The sequence below is a fragment of the Erythranthe guttata genome, chromosome 9 (genome assembly GCF_056151865.1).
Source record: "Erythranthe guttata isolate IM_541 chromosome 9, IM_541, whole genome shotgun sequence".
Lineage (NCBI taxonomy): Eukaryota > Viridiplantae > Streptophyta > Magnoliopsida > Lamiales > Phrymaceae > Erythranthe > Erythranthe guttata.
This window is the reverse complement of record NC_142541.1, coordinates 5,578,170-5,597,929: the sequence shown is the minus strand read 5'-3', so window position 1 is coordinate 5,597,929 and position 19,760 is coordinate 5,578,170. Positions and strand designations below refer to the sequence as shown.

General features: G+C 35.2%; 1 protein-coding gene across 1 annotated transcript; it reads right to left on the bottom strand.

Moving 5' to 3' along the window:
- Positions 1 to 4,882: 4,882 nt before the first annotated feature.
- On the bottom strand, positions 4,883 to 11,574 carry LOC105949247 (uncharacterized). The gene is made up of 17 exons (XM_012972533.2): positions 10,909 to 11,574; positions 10,031 to 10,132; positions 9,872 to 9,938; positions 9,608 to 9,783; positions 9,245 to 9,496; positions 8,907 to 8,990; positions 8,773 to 8,820; positions 8,611 to 8,675; positions 7,881 to 7,929; positions 7,172 to 7,499; positions 6,489 to 6,625; positions 6,165 to 6,245; positions 6,011 to 6,085; positions 5,820 to 5,874; positions 5,665 to 5,725; positions 5,429 to 5,579; positions 4,883 to 5,351 (listed from the first exon to the last, which is right to left on the bottom strand). The coding sequence occupies exons 1-17, from the start codon at positions 11,524 to 11,526 to the stop codon at positions 5,148 to 5,150; spliced, it is 2,553 nt and encodes an 850-aa protein (XP_012827987.2). The 5' UTR covers positions 11,527 to 11,574; the 3' UTR covers positions 4,883 to 5,147.
- Between the last annotated feature and the right edge of the window lie 8,186 nt (positions 11,575 to 19,760).

Below are 19,760 nucleotides of genomic sequence, written 5' to 3'. Positions count from 1 at the left end.
CTGGACTTTATTCATGTCTATGTCTGTATGTTCGTGAATTTTACACGTATTCATTTAATTTTGACTTGATTGTAAATTCTTGATGTGTGATGATAGGAGTCACAACATGGGTTTGGAATTTATTTCATCTAATCAGATGTTATTTCGTACATTGATTGAATTGAGATTGAGTTTCTCAACTGAAACCTTCTTGGCGAGTAACACGATATAAAATTACTTTTTTTTTCTTTTTTTTCCCTCGACTATTGTGGTTGTGTTTTAGCATAAAATACTTACTCTGGTATTTTAGCTCTACATGCAGAAAACATATTACAAGACCACCTCATTGATTTAAAGTTAGCTGCAAGTCTATTGACCTTCTTGCTGGACAAACAACCGAAGTTTCGGTTTTTGCTTACGAATACATCAAAAAATTGGTACGTTATTTCTTCTGCAAATCAATCCAGAATTTCATTTTAAAGTAAAAAGGGGTCAATATTGTCGATCTCTTCTGATCCTCGTTTTTCTGCATATGTTTGTATCTTATATTACTTGGGCAAAATGCCTAAACACCTCCCACCTTGCAATTATTGGGTTTAATAATTTCCTAGACACCATGTACCATGTCTTTATTAATTATAAAATTGGCAAAAAAATCTTATTTGTATTGTAGATTTGCAAGTCATTTGTTCTATTTATGAGTTATGACATTAATCAGCATAGATATCCTCTGTTGTCGTATCTCTCGATGGTGAAAGATGTGTTAATTGACTGTGAACCGATATTGGGTTACTTACATAAAGACATGGACATAATTGCAGAAAATCGAACAATTATACAATTACAATACTTGCCTTATGTAACGCGTTGGGGTTATTTATCTACAATGTTCACATAAGCAATAATTGTAAATGTATCCGAAGAACAGCTAGGAAATATTCACTTACCTAAAAGGGCTAGCTAGCAATATCAAATCTATTATGTTGGAGTTGAGTCGTCTGCTACTCCGTTCAATATTTGCATACCCCGAAATATTTTGCGCCAATAAGACACAAGCATTTGTGGCTCCCGTTCTGCCCATCCAATCCCCTGAATTCGCCACATAACAATCGCAATGGAAATTAATTAATGAAAATAAATCGGCACATGTATAGATATATATACTAGATCGGTAGATTTTTTTTCATTAATAATGAAGGAACTCGATCACAACAAATAATATAAGTACAATCGCGCATACCTCCACTCTCATTCAATAACTTGCAAAATTCGCAATTGATAACATCAATCTAGGAAAAGCTGGCAAGGCCGTTTAAGCTTCGATTATTTGACTTAATGATCTGAGTAGCTTTAGTTTCATGTTTATCTCCAAAGTTCAATAGTTGAAGCAGCATTATGCATGTAATGTAGATATGATTTTTTTTTTTTTTTTGGTCTAAATGGCGGTAATTAGAACTCAGGACCTTTAGTTATATTTAATATTTCGATAGTTAATGAATTCTAGGTATTAAGAGAAGCACCATATATATCCACCAGATTTGTATATTTGTATATACTAGCAAGGTGCACATGTGTTGCACGTGGATGGTGATTTTCTCTATGTATTATTTTATGTTTTTTTATTTTATCTTTCTCAAGATTCTTTATTAATTGAGTTATTTGCACATAATCCCTGTGTAATTTTGAATGGCCAAAAAGACCATTGTATTGAAAAAAATAGCAAGAATCACCCAATGTACTCTTTAAAAAAGACATTGCCCCTTATTTGATATTTTATTGTTGACATAGGTGAAATGAAAAAATTATGCATAATTAAAAATAATGCAGGAATGTCCCAACCCAAAAAAAAAAGTGAAAAACAAAAAAAAAAAGAAAAAAAGAGAGAAAATAAGCTATGTTTGTTGTTTCTTGTTTTATTTTTATTTTTAGGTTTTATTAGATATTTTTGCCGAGTCGAATTTTCAAGCCAATTTTGGGGCCAAGAAGACCTAGATCGCAATACAGGAACTGGGTATCGCGATTTGAGGGTTATCACAGAACGAAAAAGGATCAAGACCCAGATCGCGATCTGACATTCTAGATCGCGATATGGGGGTGTTCACAAAAGATTTTTTGATCAAGATTCAGATCGCGATACACATATCTGGATCGCAATCTGGCATGGCGGTGGGCAGTTCCCCGAGGCTGCCAGATCGCGATCCAGCCAACCCAGATCGCGATCTGGGCACGACTTTTGAGAAAGATAGTTATTTTGCAAAGCTTCTTGAGGAAGCTTTGCATTTCACTATAAATAACAAGGCCCTTTCATTCTTCATGCTACTTCGATTTTTTTACGGTTTTTGACAGTCCTTCTCGGGAATCAGCAATGGGGGTTTCGACTTGGGTTTTTCTTACGCAATTTCTTTATGTTTTGTTCTTCATTTCTTGTGTACATTCTTTTGACATTATGTTTGTTAAGAACTAAGAACATTTTCTTCTAGGGTAATGAAACCTTGTATATATTGATTTCGATCGTCATTTCTGTTATCTATTTATGGTGTTTTGATTTCGTTTATGTTTTCCTGTATTAAATGCTTCTGATTGTTTGATCAGCTCTCGGATTGATATTAAATAGGAATGAACTCTGAGAGAGGATTTCTTGTTTGAAGTTAGCAAAACATAGCTCGGGGTGTGGAAACGGAGACGTGATCCACTTCGGATAGCCCTTAAAGACTTGACATAAATGCTCTCTTAATAGCAGGTTCTGAACGGAGACGTTGGACCTGTGGGTAGACTCTAACTACATTGGAGACGGGGGTTAGAGTACTTTAACGTCTGGGTTAATGAATAGGAATGTGACTTTAGATAACGGATTTGTAGATCGTTGTTGATAATACATAGATGGATTTGGTCCTAGAAGTCCCTTTTAAATCGAAGCCCTCCCGTGTTGAGTTGTCGTTATTTTATTTACGTACTTCTATACTTGCATGTTTACGATCTTGCATTCTTTTAAACTAGGGTTTATCACCATTCCAATTATTTACAATCGGCTAGATAATATAATTACACTACTTAGCATGTGAATCTACAAGGTCCCTGTGGATCGATATCCGGAACAACTGTTCTGCAAAATGTGATATTGTATACTTGCGGTAATTTATACGTGAGGAAAACGCGTATCAGTTAATCTCATCCGTTGATTTTTTTTTTGTACGACCTAGTACGATCTAGTACGATACTAGGATTTTTCAAATAAAAGTACGAACCTAGTAAAAACAGATCGTACACCATCATACACACATCGTACAGTTATATAAATTACCTAATTAACGTTACAAACTCAACCAAAAAATGTAAAATATCCATTAAACAAATATTACAATAATCATAATCAATTAACAAAATTACAAGAAAAAATAAAATCAAAACTCCCCAAATTCTTCATATAAGAATGCAACCACTTCTCTCCATCCCAGCCGATCTTATGCGGATAGCGGTGTAGCCGGTTGGCGGCGGCGACTCTTCCGACAAAGATGAAGAACACAAAGAAATTTCTTAAAACTAAAGAGGTTTTTTCTTAGCTTGTGGCTATTGTTAAAGCTCCAGGAATGTCGAATTAGTCAGGTATATTTTGGAGGTTTCATATTACTGCTTTGGGTGCTAAATTACTGTCTCCAACAGTTATTTAACTGTCTTAGACAATAATATTAACAATATTACTGTTCGGGAAAATAATATTCATAATATTACTGTCCGAAACAGTAATATTACTGTCTGAGACAGTAATTTAGTAGCCAAGACAGTAATATTAATAAAAATATATTTTTTCTAAGCAAAAAAAATTCAAAAAAAAAAAAAAAAAAAAAAGTCAACGCCGGAGACCGGCGGTCAACGGTGGTTGACCGGCCGGAAAACAATTTCAGGAAAAAAAAAAGTTTTCAACAAAAAGAAAAAGTCAACACCGGAGAACGGCGGTCTTTGGCGGTCAACGCCGGAATCTGACCGGAAAAAAAAAACATTTTAGAAAAAAAATTATTTTCTGAAAAAAAATTGGGGGTTAATGTGATATATTTGTTTAAATTCGGGGTCAATGTGTAATATTAAGAAAGTTAGAGCATAATGGGTGGAATTGATAAGAATTATATTATGGAGGGTATTTTAGACTAAAGAAGTGGGGATGGGTTTAATTGAGAGACTGTTTTTTTTGTGGACAAAAATGCATTTAAGTCCTATGTGATGAGCCTGTTTGTCATTCGCCATTTTATTTAAGATCTTATAATGAGTAAAAAGAGGAAATAAGCTCATTATCCAAACACTCTAAAAATTAATCCTATAAATAAGATGTAACAGCATCAGCTCTTAAAACATCTTATCAGACGTAAGAGCTTATCAGCTGTTTAAAATAAGTTTCGCCAAACGCCCTCTTAGTCCAATTCCATTTGGCATCTTTGGTTAGTAAATACTTTAATAATGTTTTGAAAAAAAAATTATAATTTTTGTTTTCAGTGTATATAGAAGGATAAGACAATAGTTGTTAGGTGCAAAACTAATTGGAATCTAAAGGGAATGAAATCAAGAAAACATGATGGAAACCAAACATTTGACAAACCAAAGAAATAAATGGCAACAATTCATAAGCATTACAACATGCAAAGAAAATCTTGTAATTAACTATGTATGATCTAGCAACCATTCGAAACTCACATTCATTGAGAGCTAAAATGCAGATAAATATATTATCGATAAAAAATGCACTATCCAACGCAGATGTTTCATGATCATATAATTTCTGATCAGAATATTAATAAATTAATTAATTAATCATCCTATATAAATAATTATTAGAGCTAACAAAATGACAGAAGCTGAATGGAAGTTGTTTGAAAAAAAGTATCAGCTATAAAAAACAGTAGGCGTGGGTGGCTTTAACGTGTAGAAGAGATTTTCACATCGAAACAGAGAAATGTACACAAGCTGCACATTGGATATATAGTTCAAATATACATCGAAACAATATGTAATGCTAATTCGCACGAATTATGGACATCTTATGGAAATGTGCAAAGTAACAGGTGGTTTATTTTCTTATGTATAGCTGCTGCAACTGCAACTAGAAGATAGAGTAGTAGTACCTAACAAGCATTTTACCTACCTATTCCAGCAATACGATGTATGTTACGTTGTCGACATCATATTAGTGGCCGAATCAGTTTTGAGGCCTTTATGACTTTTTTGGTCCACCTGTGCTGGTTGACCAGCTCTAATGATCTTTCAAGTTTATCACAAGCTTTAGAAAGATCCTCCTCCGTGATCGGAGATTCGTTCTTCAGGGCAAATATTACCTCATTGAAATATTCTTCCACCTCGAGGGATACGAGGCTTTTGCCAAATACCTGCATAACAAATTAACTTTGGAATCATCTTTCTTTCTTTTTTTAATACTTTTATTTCTCAAAAAAATTAAACACACCTTCATTAAACTTGAATATATTGGAACCTTCGCAGTTGAGGACTTCGAGCCCAAATAAATGACGAACAAACCTTCCTTAGAAAGGCAGTTTTTCGCGTTCTGAAAAAAAGATTCCTCAACAAAATCTGCTGCAGGGCAGGCCAAAGCAGATCTGCACAGTAAAATTAACAAGATAAAAAAAATGAAAACTCGACAGAGCATAATAATAAAGATGATATTAAAAGCCGCATAATTGCCTTATGTTTGGCGCGTCGACATCAACTATGAGTATGTCTATTTTGGAAGTGGATTCTCCTTCTGCATGAACCACAGTACAGTGCAAACCTTCAGTAACTCGTAGTTGAGCATATCATTCTTTGTTCGTGCAATCGACTTAAACTTTTTTTGTTACCTGCCCCAGAATCTGCTTTATCCCTCACAAACTGTATTCCATCAGTTACACGTACCTGAAGAGGAAAGATAGAGAAATAAAGGCAACAGGGAAAAGAATATTAGCTTCTTGTAAGATTTCATAATCGTGAATTCATGACGCGTGCATTTTTGTAACACAGTGTAAGAAGAATATTAACTTCTACATATTACCCGTAAGTTTTCATCTTCTTTAAAACCGAAATGTTCTTTAGCAACATCCAAAACCACCTGATCTAGCTCGACAACCTGTGAAGAAATCAAGAATTTTCACGAGGACATATAGCAGAATAAAAATGGTACAAAGTGGTTCAGAGTTTCATTATACCTCAATGTTTAGATTAGGTATCCAATTCTTCATAAACATAGGAAGCAATCCTCCTCCAAGACCGATAACCACTGTTTCCACCTGGAAAAAGGCACCTTCAGTTTAAGATCGTATGAAAAACAAAGCTACCAGAACCAAAAATTCCGACTGCTCCAAGGCATTATCGGCCTAAACCTACTATCTTTTTTTGATTCTCGCGTTCGTTTATTTTTTCAATACTCATACATCAATATGACTGGCAAATTGAAGTTACATCAAGTGAGGTTAGCTTTTTCCTCCATGTTGAGTAACATTTAAGCTAACAAGAGAAAGTAGATGGCTCACCATGCCCCGAGTGGAGCTAGATTCTTTCAGATGTAGAGAAATCAACATCAATCCAGAAATAATCGCATTCTGGTACGGAAGTGCCAAATAGTTGTAGTCAACTTTCCTTTCGTTTCTTGATGCTGCCCCGTCCGCATCTATGACAATTTAGTAAACAAAGATGAATAAACATTGTGATTCCTTAGTAATATTTAACTGTAAAAACTAAAAAGTGTATCTAAATGAGCTAACACATACGAAAGTAATTGAGCGAGAACATTATGAATATAATCTTCCTTTGCAACATGAATCCTAATAAATATTTGGGATTGTAAACACAATGCAGAACCATGCAGCAGCTGCAAGATACTAACAATCTGAACTGCTACTTAATCTCGTCTTATTAGCACGAAAAGATGCTTCACTAGAATCATTTTTACATGCAAAGACTTCCAATCTCAGCCGCTAATTAAAACACCTCCGGTTTAGGATATAAACCTTTTGGTACTATACTTCCGACGAGACCTAGAGACCATCTTAATTATGAGAAGGCAACAAAAACAGTGAGATGGATATTCCTACTACAAGCAGGATATAAAGTCATAGCTGAAAATAAATTATCAGCTAAATCATGAGAAAGTTGAACTGTAAACACTAAGAAAAAGGTGAGAGAATGAGATCTCTTATTAAAATGGACCCCCCACCATCAGCCCTCCTAGATGGGCGAAAATAGGATCTCTTCTGCTTTCCTTTCTTCTTCACTTTCCTTGGTTTTGAAGATTTCTGCACTTCGTTTTCCTCAGTTAAAGGTTCTGCAGTTGGATCAGTTTCTTCACTTGATAAAAGAGCTTCTGACTGCACCACACCCGGGGATCTTTCAAAAGTAAGGCGGCGGAATACTAGTTCTTTATGTTCAGATTCGCAATCAAGATCTTTAGATTCAGATAGGAAATCAAGATCTTTATTATACTTATCAAGGTTACTATAGATCACTTCATCTACAACAATTGGACCCGTCACTGTAGATTTAACCTGATGGAGTAACCAAACAAATGAAACATAAAAAAATGAACAACAGAGTTGTGAACTTAGAGCCACATATTTGCATTTCAGAATAAACATCTCTCATAATGGAATAAGTTGATTCTCCTAAAACAGGAATCGATCGTTAAAGTTCACAAGTCAAATATATTAGTCTCTTTCTTCCTTCCCCTTTTCTAGTTAATGAAATTCAGTTACCTCAAGGACCATTGGTAGACATTACCAATGTCTACCAATGTATGAATGTTGTAATTTCATAACTATTGTAATCATGAGAACCAGACTACAGAAGTTACTTATTCACAGGAAAATGGAAAGAAAATAATGATTATAGATCTCGCAAATAGAGATAAGAGATAGTAGTTGCCCAACCTGCTTTACATTAAATTTGCGCCAAATTCTGTCATTTACGGTCAGAAACCTGAAAAAGATCCATTTATCATAACCTCTACACGTGGAAAAAAGGATAAAGTTCTGAAACCAAGAAGCCAGTCAACCAGCCTTATCTTCTTTTAAATTTCTTGAATCTTAAGCACCTAGCATAATTCACTCTCCTTTGTTTCAAATGCTTCCGTTTTTGTTCCCCCAACAAAAATGGTAAAGAATTGCATGTATCATACAGTTCTTGAATCCTCTTACAGAAAATGTAGTCTCATAGATGCCATCACAATACCAATATCAAACACATGCAAGGTATCAAGGCCAGTATCCAGAACAAACTATGGTCTTCAAATTTTGTATGAACTAGCTCGTTGTATTGATTATCAAAACATGACGAAACTTAAACTGAGATCTGGTTCACATAGACGGTATTGCCTAGCTTGGTATCACAACCGAACCAAATGTATTAAACCATTTTAGTAGGAGAACTTGCACATTCTAGACTGCATCTAAAAAAGATGACAGATGCAAAATAACAATGGTTCTAACTGATGCAAATTTGTAAGCTACAAACAGAAAAAAACACGCCAAATATCGATATATCACTTTTCAAGTGTTAACCACTCACACAAGATGAAAGCAAGATCCAAAAGAACTACACAAATGAAATCTACTATTGGATATCCTATTAATGAATAAATAGCTGTTGATCAGCACTTACGGAATTTCAACTTCATTCTGACTGAGATTTGGAATTAATTGCTTGAGTGAATGATCGAGCTCAATCTGAAATAAGGAAAACCAAATTTTTAAGAAGGCACCAAATTTCAAATGTAATGCAAGCGAAAAGTTTACAGCTATTGAAAGTACAGCTGGATGTTACCTTCAAAATCTCCATGGAAGACCAAAAATTCATCGAATCGAGTAAAATCTAAAACAATCCAAATAATTTTATAATTAAAAGAAAAGATAAAGGAAGAAATTTAAATAAGTTTATCTGTGCAGATAAGATCTTACAATCAGTAATCTACAAGCCTGTGATTTTGCGAGAATGAGATTTTGTCCTTCTTCTGATGAGAAGAGCCAGTCATCAACTCGTATCTGAAATTTAGAATTTAGTCACATGACAGTTGTCTCTTGCACCAGAGGAACAAGAGACAAGAGAACAATAAATAAATAAAGATAAACAAAAATAGCAAATGGTGCATACTAGTTGAAGCTGCTTCAGTTGGGATTACCAAAGGCATAAATTAAATGGAAGCAATTTTGTCCTTCTGACAATTGTTGAATAATAAATTAAATGACAAACAAACAAGCTCCAAGATGTCAGAGAAAAGTAAGATAAAAAAACTTACATATGGAACAATTAATACAGCCATGGGAGCCTTGAAAGGTCCTGAATCCTTCTGAGCATCAATAAGTATACCCTTATAAAAGGTGGATCCTCTTGGTTCACCTAAAATTAGTTTTATTCTACGACCTTCTACAAGCACATGAGGGTTTCCGTTCTTCCCAACATCTTTAAGTGAGTATAATGTATCACTGCCACTGGAGTACTCTAATCGAACCTTTTGTTCTTTTTCAACGGCTTCATAGAATTGGCGAGCCTAAAGCACGTTGAGAAGGTCAAATCACATTCTACAGATATAACAGTAAACTAGCAAAAAGCATCAAAAGCACTCAACCTAAAAGAGAGAAAAAAGTGAAAATGCTTTTACCTGATTACCGTGGGATCCAACAGAGTATTCATCCATGTATGATGATATCATAGAAACAGAAGCACAAATGTCTTTCTCAACAACCACCATAAAGGTCTGTAGTTTAGAGGATGGTTCCTTGGGAACGGTATAAACACTCATTTTCCATCCGAACCGGAACATGGAGAAAAGTAGATCTGAGGAAAAGAAAATACCATGTAAAAATAGAATCGCACAACACAAAACATATGTTTGATTACAACATCCAAAGCTCTTAACCAATACCTGACACATGTGATTCACCTAAGGTGAAACAAATATATTTTCCGCCAGCTTCTAAAATCCTCTTTACCTGGTAATGCACAAAACATAACAGGTAAGTCAAGCTTTTCGACCACTCAAGGAACCAAGGATCCAAGTCGGCATCACTTTCAATTAACGTACGTCAGCCAAATACAGACTCCCCTCTGTAGCTCTAAGCTCATCCACCATTAATGTATCCAATCCTGCCTTGTCGATGATGGCATCCATGGTCTTACTATCGAACTGAATGGGAACCAAAATCATTAAATCATTAGAACTGAATGGTAAAGAAGAGAAGGATATGATTACGCAGCTAGATGAACGTGAACAAAATAAATATTTTAAAACAGTAAATAGCTAGCAGAACTGGCGGTATCCATATAGCATTGGTGGTTGTTGATCAACCGACCACAGAAACTACTTCCACATTAACTGTTTTAAACACCGTTAAAATATATTTAATCAGTTGTCTCAGCACTTCTTCCATATTAACTATTTTACCCAAATTTTTTAAGTGGCAATTTGGGCTATTACGATGGCCATTCGCTAACTTAACCCCCCCGTAGAAAAAACATCTGAAAATAGCACGTAAAACTATTTTATCATTTTGAAATTAGGCCTCCAATCATCAAGCTATTTTGGTAACTATTCACAACAACCAGTTCTTCAGATAAACCATATCATCATCAATCAGTCGGCAGCAGAAAACGACAATAACTTCCTAGTATAATTCATTTCATTTGCAAACATGTCTTCGATAAAAAATAAAATAAAAAACCTCGACAAACCAATTAATTCAGCTCCTCTTTACCATCAACGGAATGGATTATTTATTACTTTCTGATAAACTCGAGAAATACAACGACGTCCAATAATGAGTATGGACTTATGTTTGTCCCAAATCAACTAAAAATCGGCACTCGATCTTCTTAATCCGATTACCGTAATACAAACCCCGAATCCAATTGCATGGGCATGATTTAAATTGTTTTAGACGAAGAAGAAAATAGCAAAATTACCTGCATATCTGTAATATCCATAACATGCCACACCATCTCCGGCCTCTCTGTCAGATTCCTCTTCTGCATTTCATGAATCACCACCTTCGAGAAATCCAGGTTTATTATCCCCGTAAACCCATCATCATACAAATGCTCCGACAGCTTCGAGTTCCCGCATCCAGGCACCAGAATAACCAGCAACCCCGCTTCAAGGGCCACAGGCGCCTCGCCGGCGGTTTTCGGCAGTAGCGACGGCGGCGATAAGAGCTGTTTCGTGAGTAAGCTCTGGAGCTGGGGCCAATCGGCGTACCACTCGAACGAATCGCCGCTGCCTCTCATGGCGAAAAATAGGTCCCATTCCTCTTTGCTCGTGAATTCGCGAACGGACTTGAATAGATCTCTGCTGTTTTTCGGTGGTCGATTTTGCTGTTGCTTCTTCTTCTTGCCCCCCATTTTTTTTTTTTTTTTTTCTGAGGCGATTTGGTACTGCGTGTTTTTGGTGGAAATGGCGGTTATTGGATTTTCAGAGGGGGGATTTTTGCTTTTATAATGTTGAATAATTTTCGATTTGAATTGAAAGGAAGAGAGAGTGATGAAGTTAACGCGCGGCAATTGGAATAATCGAGAAAGATTCATATAAGCACCGCAACTGTATTCAGTTTTTTTTTTCTAATAAAATAATATGGGTTTTATTATTTTTTAAATTAGAGAAAAAACAGGTGTCAAAAGCAACAAACTCGAACATTTTCTATCACGTGTTATTTTGCTAAAGAGAAGATATTAGGAAGGGGAAACTACAGATAAATCCCTAATCCAAAACTCAAAACACAGATCAGTCCCTAGGTAGTTTCCCCAAGCAATTCAGTCCCTACTCACGCGCCTAACATGCAGATCAGTCCCTAATAAAATGTGCAAATACTAAAATACCCTTTACTTTATATTAATTTTACATAACTTCTTTTCAACTTCCAACGCGCCGTTTGTATTACACGCTCTTTGCCAGTTTATACCCATTTTCAGACCAAGAAGAAACAGAGAAGAAACGAAGAACAAAGAAACGAAGAACAAAGAAACAACAAAGAACGAAGAAATTACGAAGCACGAAGAATCAACAAAACGCAGAAAAATAATAAAGCGAAAGGAAAAATAAAAATAAACAAACCCATTTATAGACAATGGTGAAGCATGGTAAACAACAAGGTTTGATTTTTTTTTTTTTTTCATTTTATTGGAAACAGACCCATTTGGGTGTTGCTTGAGCTTGCAAAAGGTTAATTTGTTATAGAATTGCATGATTTTGAACATATCCACTCATGGGTATTATGCCTCGACTTTATTCGGTGTTTCCCCTAATCATTAAATCGGTTCCAATATCTGTTGTTCTGTTGTTTGGGTTTGCAAAGATCATTTATTTGTTGTCGAATTTCATGATTTTGTAATAGTTTTCTCTTGGGTATTATTCTTATGATATGGGAAAGAGGCTTATTGTATTTTTCGTACTGGTTCTATAGTATGTGTCATGCGCAGTAATGGTATTAATAGTGCATTTAGATGGTATTGACACAGGGTACTTGAAGTATAATGTTTGGTGGTTCTGTAGTATAAGTCATATGCCACAATAGTATTGCTAGTGCTGTTGAGTAATATTGCTAGTGCATTCGAATAGTATAATGTTTGATTGTAGTGTAGTATGTGTCATATGCAACAATGGTATTGCTAGTGCATTTGGATGGTATTGAACGAAATTACTGGAAGTACTAGTAGTTGAACTTTATAGTACGTTGTATTTGTTATAATTGTAGTTTTATGTGTATGTAATTGCAGGAATTGATGTAAAAGAAGATTGCAGTAAGCTATCAATAGGCTGCAGGTGATCACCGATCGCTTTTCAAATAGATGAATGTGTTTTTTGTGCCATAGACAATCTGTCCTTTTGTTGTAGAGCTAATAATACTATTGATTAGCTCTACTCGTACTTTTCCATTGTATACATTGTACTACATGTTTCGATGAAATGTACTTACCTTTTGAACACATGGTACTTTATTTTGCGATTAATTAGTTTGTATAAAGAATATAAGCGTACCATAAAAATGAGCAACAAATACTTTCTAGTCTATTCAAAGATACTTTGTCAACACTAGACTTGTACTTACTTGATGAACAAAGCGTACTTCACATGTGTATTCACGAAAAACTTACCATAATCGATGTTGATCGACTCCCACATTGTTCCTATTCATTCTTAATAGTCTTAAACTGAAGAGTTGTGTCTTAAAATGCGATCATATGGATGCATTGGCCCAACAATAATATATAGAGTGTAACAATACTATATGAATGGCAAACATATACTTTATCAGTGAACAAAGCGTACTATAGTCACGAATCACTTGTACTTCACATGTGTATTCATTGTACTTACTTGATGAACAAAGCGTACCATATTTTTTGATGAATTGAATTGTACCAATTTCATTGACGCTTTAATGATCAATAAGTACGGGAGATGCATAAATTATGTTTTAGATGATTATTTTAAGGTAGGTGAGCATTATTGTTGCGTTTGGAATACAAGATCCCATAAATATGTTGAATTTCATACATGATACTCATATACTATACAATATATTCATACAAGTCTATAATGCTCAAGTATAAAACTAATATTTTCCTCAATTGTTACCATAATCGATATTGATCAACTCCCACACTGTCTCCATTCATTCTTAATAGTCTTAAACTGAAGAGTTGTGTCTTAAAATGCGATCATATGGATGCATTGGCCCGGAAATAATATATAGAGTGTAACAATACTATATGAATGACAAACATATACTTTATCAGTGAACAAAGCGTACTATAGTCACGAATCACTTGTACTTCACATGTGCATTCATTGTACTTACTTGATGAACAAAGCGTACCATATTTTTTGATGAATTGAATTGTACCAATTTCATTGACGCTTTAATGATCAATAAGTACGGGAGATGCATAAATTATGTTTTAGATGATTATTTTAAGGTAGGTGAGCATTATTGTTGCGTTTGGAATACAAGATCCCATAAATATGTTGAATTTCATACATGATACTCATATACTATACAATATATTCATACAAGCCTACAATGCTCAAGTGTAAAACTAATATTTTCCTCAATTGTTACCATAATCGATATTGATCAACTCCCACATTGTCTCCATTCATTCTTAATAGTCTTAAACTGAAGAGTTGTGTCTTCAAATGCGATCATATGGATGCATTGGCCCGACAATAATATATAGAGTGTAAGAATACTATATGAATGACAAACATATACTTTATCAGTGAACAAAGCGTACTATAGTCACGAATCACTTGTACTTCACATGTGTACAAAGTGTACTATATTCACGAATAACCCTAACTTTACCAGCTTATACATTGTACTCTTATGTTCACTAATTAAACAACAGTACATAGGTTTTACATAGCATGTAGACTGCAAATATTACTAGATTCAACACTATCAAACTATGAACTACTCCACCTTCAGAACTGCAATTCGTCACTTCACTTTCTCGATGGACTTGGTTCATCGACGCACTTGTAGCTTCATTTTCTTCACGATTTGAGTTGGAAAAAGTTTGCCCAACTTCAAATGGTTCACACCAATGGGAGTAACCATGGTGTGGGCAACAGTAAAACCCGAACTGCACTTGTGAATGAATTCTTTTTGTCTTTCTACGTCCTGGTCGAGTTCTCAATCAGCTGCATTAACAAAGACATCGGGCGGAGCATTACACGCATCGTACAAGTCAAAGTCCTCATCAAACGAGGGAATTGGGTTAATCGTGAATTGATATACCTGCTTGTACGTATCCGAATAATGGTTACGTACTGTCTTCCCCATTATATTATACTATGTTTTCCCACCAACAGTACCAAATTTACCTATCACCCATACTATTCAGATGAAGGTTACGTACTATCTTCCCCATTATATGATACTATGTTTTCCCACCAACAGTACCAAATTTACCAATCACGCATACTATACGAACAACGATTACGTACTGTAAGTACCATACGTCCATACCATATTTATATTAGCATGATACTATTACGTGCCATATTTTATACTATGTATCACAATAATTAACGACCATAAAGAAATGCATTTCAGCAGTACAGAAAAATATGGAGACCTACCAGCCATCGGTGCGAACCCTCTTTCCACGCGAATTAGCTTCATCTTTGCGGATCACGACAATGTCGACCACACTCATCTTCATTATCAGATGCTTATATCGACAACTTCCAAGAATCACAGTGGGTACATCATTAGATACATCATTTGTAGCCATTGTGGGGTGGGTGGGTTTTACAATGATATTTTCTTTGGAAAAAGAGGAAACCAGAGGAGAGAAAGAGAGAAGAAATAGAGAAGAAAGAGAGCAGATAGAAATGAAGAAAGAGAAGAAAGAAAAAGAAGATGAAGAGAGAGAAAATGAAGAGAGAGAAAATGAGGAGAGAGAAAAGGGTGAGAGTGAAAAAGAAGAGAGAGAATATAATAAAATATATAAAATTCACATTAGGGACTGATCTGCATGTCAGACGCGTGAATAGGGACTGAATTGCTTAAGGAAACTACCTAGGGACTGATCTGTGTTTTGAGTTTTGGATTAGGGATTTATCTGTAGTTTCCCCTATTAGGAATGGGATATCCCATTAATTAATTAATTAATTAATTTTTCTGGATTTGGACTTTCGATAATCTACGTGTCATAAGTTCGAACCTAATCATCGACGTCCAAGACCTTAGGCGCTTCGAAATTGGACCGGATAGGATATCGAGTAGTGTTTGCATGTTCAATTTGTTCTCATGTGGAAATGGACAATTTACAAGAAGTCCTTACAAGTTAAAAATTATATAATAATTGAACTCATATTCTTAAATTTTATTTTAGATTTATGGTTACTTGAATATCCTCAGATAAATGAGATTCTTCAATTTTAATCCCACTTCAATCTATTCAATAGTCAGAGTAAGTGCTTTGATAGTTTCATCATCTATGATTGAGTTGCGAAAACTTTTGGATGCGTTTTTTAACATGTGTACCCAATTTATTTATGATGAAATACTATCTTCTAGTTGTTTTGGAAAAAAATGGGAGATTTTATAAAAGAAATATGAGCTTCTGGCAACAACATACTTGTTCTCGATTATGGTTCGGAGGCATAACATGTATTCATGTGTGCTTAAGGATCTGGAGTTTAATCCCATAAATATTGCCACTAGCAGGGCGAGGCCACCCAAGGGCTAGGGAGGACTCAATTGCCTTCACTTTTAAAACTTTATCTCTTATATAATATATACTAGAAAAGGACATTGTTTTACATGTGTTTAGTTAAACGTACATTTGAGATCAATATTATAATTGCATGTGTGATTTAAATTGAATGAAACATTGTTATAAAACTCTTACAGGTTACAATTTGATTCCATGATTCATTTAGAATTTTCAAATGATTCTTATGAGAAATTATATTCAACATGACTCTATCATATTTTTTTTTTATTTAGTGTGATTTTAATTAATACATTTTTTTACGATACAATCAATTTGTGAATCCAATATGTTGAAAGAATTACGACATCAAGAATTTATTTTTGCCGAATCGATCAATGAAATTTTACTAAAATACTTTACTTTAAGTAATTATTATCAATAACTTTTTTTTAAATATATCTCACATGCATAACTTTATATTCTTTAAATATATTTAATAAACAAATGTAAGGGTGAATGTAAAATTTATTATTAATATCCCTCTACCTTGATAAAAAAGGACTATCAGAGAGAATCTCCTCTAGTATTTTTTTAATGAGAGTGGATCCACCCACATTTTTCTTATTAGTAGTAGATCTAGTTATTTTTTTATTCCAAATTTACCCTCCTACTATTCCCTACCTATAACCAATTACTTGATATTTTTTTCTTTTCTTTTTTTTCTTAATTCGATTTTTTGTTTATTTATTCTTATTTCTTCTTCTTCCTACCAACAAACCCTCCTAAAAAATCTCAAAACTAAAGAAATCAAAAACCTTACACAACTTGCAAAATGGAGTCAAATGACAATAAAATGGTAGTTTACGAGCAAGGAGAACCCATTAAGGTATGTATCCATGTCTTTTTTGAGCTTAAAAGTCAATTTTGAAGATTTTTTCTGCCCGACATAGATTTTCGACACATACAGGTCGAATTTTTGGTCATTTTTTGACACCAACTTATCGAAAATTGTATTAAAAAGAACAAATTCGGCACATCCATGTCGAAATTTCTCAAATTTTTGACATGTATGTGTCAAAATTGTTTTTTTTAATATAATTTTCGACAAGTTGGTGTCGAAAATTGACCAAAAATTTAATCTGTATGTGATGAAAATTGTAGGTGAATTTCAAAAAAAAAAAAAAAAAAAGAAACCTAAAAATTCGATTTTGAAGCTCAAAAAAGACATAAATGCATACATTAATGGATTCTCCTTCCATGTAAACCACCATTTTATTGTCTTGTGACTCCATTTTATAAGTTTTGTTATGTTTTAATTTTTTTGAATTTTGAGATTTTTTGGAGGGTTTGTAAGAAGTTGAGGATGAAGAAGAAGAGAGGGTTGAGTTTGGGCTTCCGGGAGAAGAAGAGAGGGTTTGGGTTTGGGTTTGGGTTTGAGTTTGGGGAAGAAGAAGAGAGTTTTTTAATTTTTTGTGTTGAAGTGAGAAAAAAAATAGTTTATTCTGTAAATTGTATTTTGTTTGATGAGGATATTTTAGTACTTTGCTATTAAAAAATTATTTGTGGTATTAATCTAAGAAAAAAAGATGTAAAAACTTCTCTAAAATATGGTATTAAACTTGGTGGTATTGAAATAAGAAATTTTTAGTAATAGTTCCAGCCACCCCTTTTTATTAAACAATCAATGCCAAAACAGGATTCACACAAGAACCTTCTGAACTTACAAAATTCGTAAAGTAAGCTAAAGCGTGAGCAAGGCGATTAAATGAATTAAATGATTTAGTCATCTCCAAGCAGTCGTCCAAGAAACTTAACAACAGTCCATCATAAATCGTCCAAGAAACTTAACAACAGTCCATCATAAAAACCTACCTACAAAGTCCCTAACCAGTGTTGGGTCCCGACAAAGCATGCTGAGCCTCAAACAATGGAACACCAAGCCTCCCACTTGGAGCTCGTCAAGTCGTCTGCCATTTGCGCACCGAGGCTCACCATTTTTGTTCGGCACCGATGATTCGGGAATTTCGCACAGATTCCGACAATTTCCACCACATGGTTAGTTTTGGGCCATAGCTCTATACCACTATTGGGTCCTGCCGGAATAGCACAAACTCCACATTGGTATGATATTGTCAAGATTGGGCCGAGCCCAACTGGTTTTGCTCTTGTGTTTTCCCAAAAGACCTCATACCAATGGAGTTGTTATCCCTTGCTTATAAAGGAGTGAACTTTCCCATATTAAACCAATGTGGAACATTGTTTGCACCTCGACAAAATTTATTGAGATTGTGCCCCAATGTATTTTGGGCCTGTAGCCCAAATTCTCCTTTTCTACCTACACACACCAGTATTGAGAAAGGCCTATCAGCGGATAAGCCCATTTGTTGGAATGTGCCGGAAGACTTAATCCTAGCCCTAGGATTAAGCCTTGTGATCCTGGCTATTGATCTTGTCTGACTCTCCCTCTCCCTTGTACTCTATTGCCCGTTTTGTGCCCTAGGCAGTCTATGTTTTCCCTCTTTGTTCCCTTCTGCTCTTTACTCATTTTGCTCCAGCAGCCATGGGTCAAACGCCGTCGTCCTTGGCCGTGCTTGCCCCAGTGGGGGTCCCTTCGACGGTTACCTTTGGCTGGAGCTCCTATTTAATGCGGGGAGTGGAGTGGCAGAAGGTAAGACCTAGAGAAAAACCCTAGTTTGTCATGCCTTGTCCCACTCTTCTGTGAGTTGGATCTGTGGTGAGTGGTGAGTTGTTGAGTGCCTCGTTTTCTTGGTCTTGCCTCTGATCTGGGTTGGCTAGAGTGGAGGGTAAGAGATATGTTCTCTGTTGGTGCAATCTCAATGGTGTGTAAAAAGGTTGAGACCTTAGTGGATCTCTGGTGTGAATCGGTTTGGAAGGGTGAGCTGTAATTTGTTCACTAGTATCTTTGATCTTTCATTTTCTATTTACTTTTGTTTATCTATGTTTGTAATCTCAGTTCTAACATTTTTGTGTGTTTCTGAGATCATCTATTTAGTAAGATTCTTCGAGTGGAAACACAACAACCACCATCGCAATTAAGTAAAAAGCTTTACTTGTAGGGAAAGCCGCGTCAATATTGATCGTCACAATTCCTTCGGGTGGATTCAACCAAGATGATTGATGTTGGCGCCGAGTTACCTCATGGACGCTAGCCTTTTCTTCTCCGTGCAAAATTAGGTTATGTCGTTCCCACGCCTTCCAACTAATCACAACTGCCAGCAGAAATTCAGCCTTCCGGTTTGATTTTTGAAGGAATTCGAGCGGAGGGAAAATTTCCAACGATATGTAAATCAAACGGGTGGATCTCCACACATCCTCCATTCCCCGACACTTGCAGATAACATGCATAATAGATTCACCTTTATTTGTACAGACCGTGCAATAAGGTGAAGAACCAATTTTCTGACGAAACAATTCCGCATTGGTCGGAAGAATGTCCAAGCATGCTCGCCATATGAAAACCCTAATTATCGGGGGCACTTTTAGGTTTCATATAAATTTCCACAAAGAATTTGACTCACCACTGATCCTTCTCTTTTCGTCACGAGTGCGCTGCTCTCTTGACTGTTGTGAAA

Bases quoted from the DNA above. Each gene is read 5' to 3' on its own strand.
- LOC105949247 (XM_012972533.2), bottom strand. From the start codon at position 11,526: ATGAATCTTTCTCGATTATTCCAATTGCCGCGCGTTAACTTCATCACT. The intron at 8,991-9,244 runs GTAAGTTTTTTT...TCTAAATTTCAG, and splicing joins CTGTATTAATTGTTCCATAT to ATACGAGTTGATGACTGGCT. The intron at 5,875-6,010 runs GTAATATGTAGA...TTTCCTCTTCAG, and splicing joins AAGAAGATGAAAACTTACGG to GTACGTGTAACTGATGGAAT.